Source organism: Balaenoptera borealis, assembly GCF_965194805.1.
Source record: "Balaenoptera borealis genome assembly, chromosome: 11".
NCBI classification, from domain to species: domain Eukaryota; kingdom Metazoa; phylum Chordata; class Mammalia; order Artiodactyla; family Balaenopteridae; genus Balaenoptera; species Balaenoptera borealis.
In genome coordinates, this window is record NC_138868.1 from 4,282,013 (window position 1) to 4,284,089 (window position 2,077).

The window sequence follows — 2,077 nt, forward strand, 5'->3', positions numbered from 1 at the left end:
CTGCCTTCTCAGGGGTGTCTCAGCCACACACTTAAAAGCACAAAGGAACAGAGGGCCCTGGGTCCTGTGACTTCTCCATTAAATTGTCCTCCACATGTCCTGTAGTTTGCATATTGGGGGGGGTGGCTCACCCCACCCCTTACCTGACCCTCCTGATAACCTTCGGTGGGGGCTGGGGGCAGGGACTATTGCGTCCATTTAAGAGATGGGGAAAGAGAGCTTGCCCACGGTCAGCCAGAGCTGGACTTGAACTCAGAGTCTCATGTCTGTCTTGAGACCCTCCCAGTGGTCTGCTCTGGGGAAACCAGGGCACTGTCTGCGCTTACTTATCCCTGCAGGAGACTGAGTCAAGGGGTGGCTTTTGGTGGCAGGGCTGGCTTGTGATGTGGTCACATCTGTCCTTGCAACCCCTCCACCCAGCCCCTCTGGCTCACACCCGCCTCTTCCTGCAAACATTTATAAAGCATTGGAAGCAGGGAAAGTATTAAAGCAAGACCCACTCCCAGGATCACTCACTTCAACACAGGACACCAGACCTGGTGGAGAGACGGGCAGGGCCCCCCCCATCCCCCGATGGGGGACGTGACCAGGACAGCCCTGGTCAGTCCAGGTGGGGCCAGTCCCTCTCTGCCCCATGGGTGGGATGCAGGGGTCGGTGTGCCCACTCTGCTCCCCCCTCCCTGTGCCCACCCTCAGCCCCAGGACAGGCCGTCTCTGGGACAGCGCCCTCCTGGAGGGACGACCCTTCGGCGCCTGGAGCTTGAGGCCCTAGTCTTCCTTGGGTTTGCGGGGCCGCCGCCGGGCCAGTCTATAATCGATGTAGGTGCCAAGGCAGGACCACAGGATGAAGCGCGCCAGCAGGATGACGACCAGCAGGAGAATGAGCGGGTCGGGGCCGGTGCTCCCCCCGAACCAGGAGGCCATGCCGAGGGCAGGCGCCCCCCAGAGCGGCCGCCCCCCACTGCGTGGTCCGTGTGTGGACCGGCCGAGCACCGGCTTCCAGGTCCAGGTCTGCCAGGTGCCAGCCGTGCGGCCAGGAGCCTGGGCCGTGCGCTCAGTCCAGCCGGGGGTCTCCCGCTCTAACCGACCCCGTCCGCTCTGAGCCCCAAGCCAGGGGCCTCCCCGGCGGGAGAGGACAGATCGGGGACGGCGAGCAGCCTCCTTGGAGAAGAGGCCCCGCGCCATTCATCCCGAGCGGGCGGCTCTCGGGGCCGACAAGGGCCGCATTGTCAGGGCCCAGGCGGGAGGCTCCCCCTGCCCGGCGCTGACGTAATCTCCAAACGTCTCCGGCGGCAGCTGCTGGGCGAAGCTGGCCACCTTCTCCGGGTGCTTTCAGCCGCCCACGCCCGCTCTTCCGGCCCGCCAGACAATCGGGCCCTTTCTCTGCCCAATTAGCTATCACTTCTGGAGGCCGGCGCTGTCCAGCGGCTGCGGGCCCGTCGGGAGGGGCCGGGGAGCCCGGCAGGAGGGCAGGCGGGAGCTGGGCGGATGAAAGGGGAGGAGAGGGGAGAGAAGGTGAGATCAGTCGCTCGGAGCCCAGAGGCGACCCCAGGCGCGGCTCAATTAGCACACGGGCCGCCAGCATCTCAAAGACCCACACTGCCCGCGGGGGTGGGCGGCGCGGGGCTGGGGGCGGGGGCAGCGCCGGCGGCCCAGGAGGGGAACCTGCTTAATCGCCCAGGAAGGGCAGCACCGACCCCCCGGATCACCGCCCCCACCAGCCCACCAAGAGACCTTGGAGGACACCCACAGCCCAGGCTGGACGGGTCAGTCCTGCGGGCCTCCCCTCACACCCCTCATGGCCTCAAGCCGGGGCCCACCAGGGACCCTCGGAGTGACCGGCTCACCTTTGGGGCCACAGACCTCATCAGAAAGGGAGGCAAGTGACAATTCTGCTTTGAAGGGCCATGATGAGGCCTAAGGGACAGTGCCCACACGGGACCAGCAAGGTGCCTGGGCGTGGAGTCACCAGCTGCCTTCCTGTCCCCCGAGAGGACGCCCTCAGACATGTCCCCACCGCACTGCTGAAATACCAGCGTCTGCCCGCCACACACACCCACACACACACACCAGAACA

At 65.8% G+C, this 2,077-nt stretch overlaps 1 protein-coding gene across 1 annotated transcript; it reads right to left on the minus strand.

Moving 5' to 3' along the window:
• Nucleotides 1-768: 768 nt before the first annotated feature.
• SMIM38 (small integral membrane protein 38) lies at nt 769-924 on the minus strand (the record flags this gene model as incomplete). The annotated part of the gene is made up of 1 exon (XM_082339792.1): nt 769-924. The coding sequence occupies one exon, from the start codon at nt 922-924 to the stop codon at nt 769-771; it is 156 nt and encodes a 51-aa protein (XP_082195918.1).
• Nucleotides 925-2,077: the final 1,153 nt, after the last annotated feature.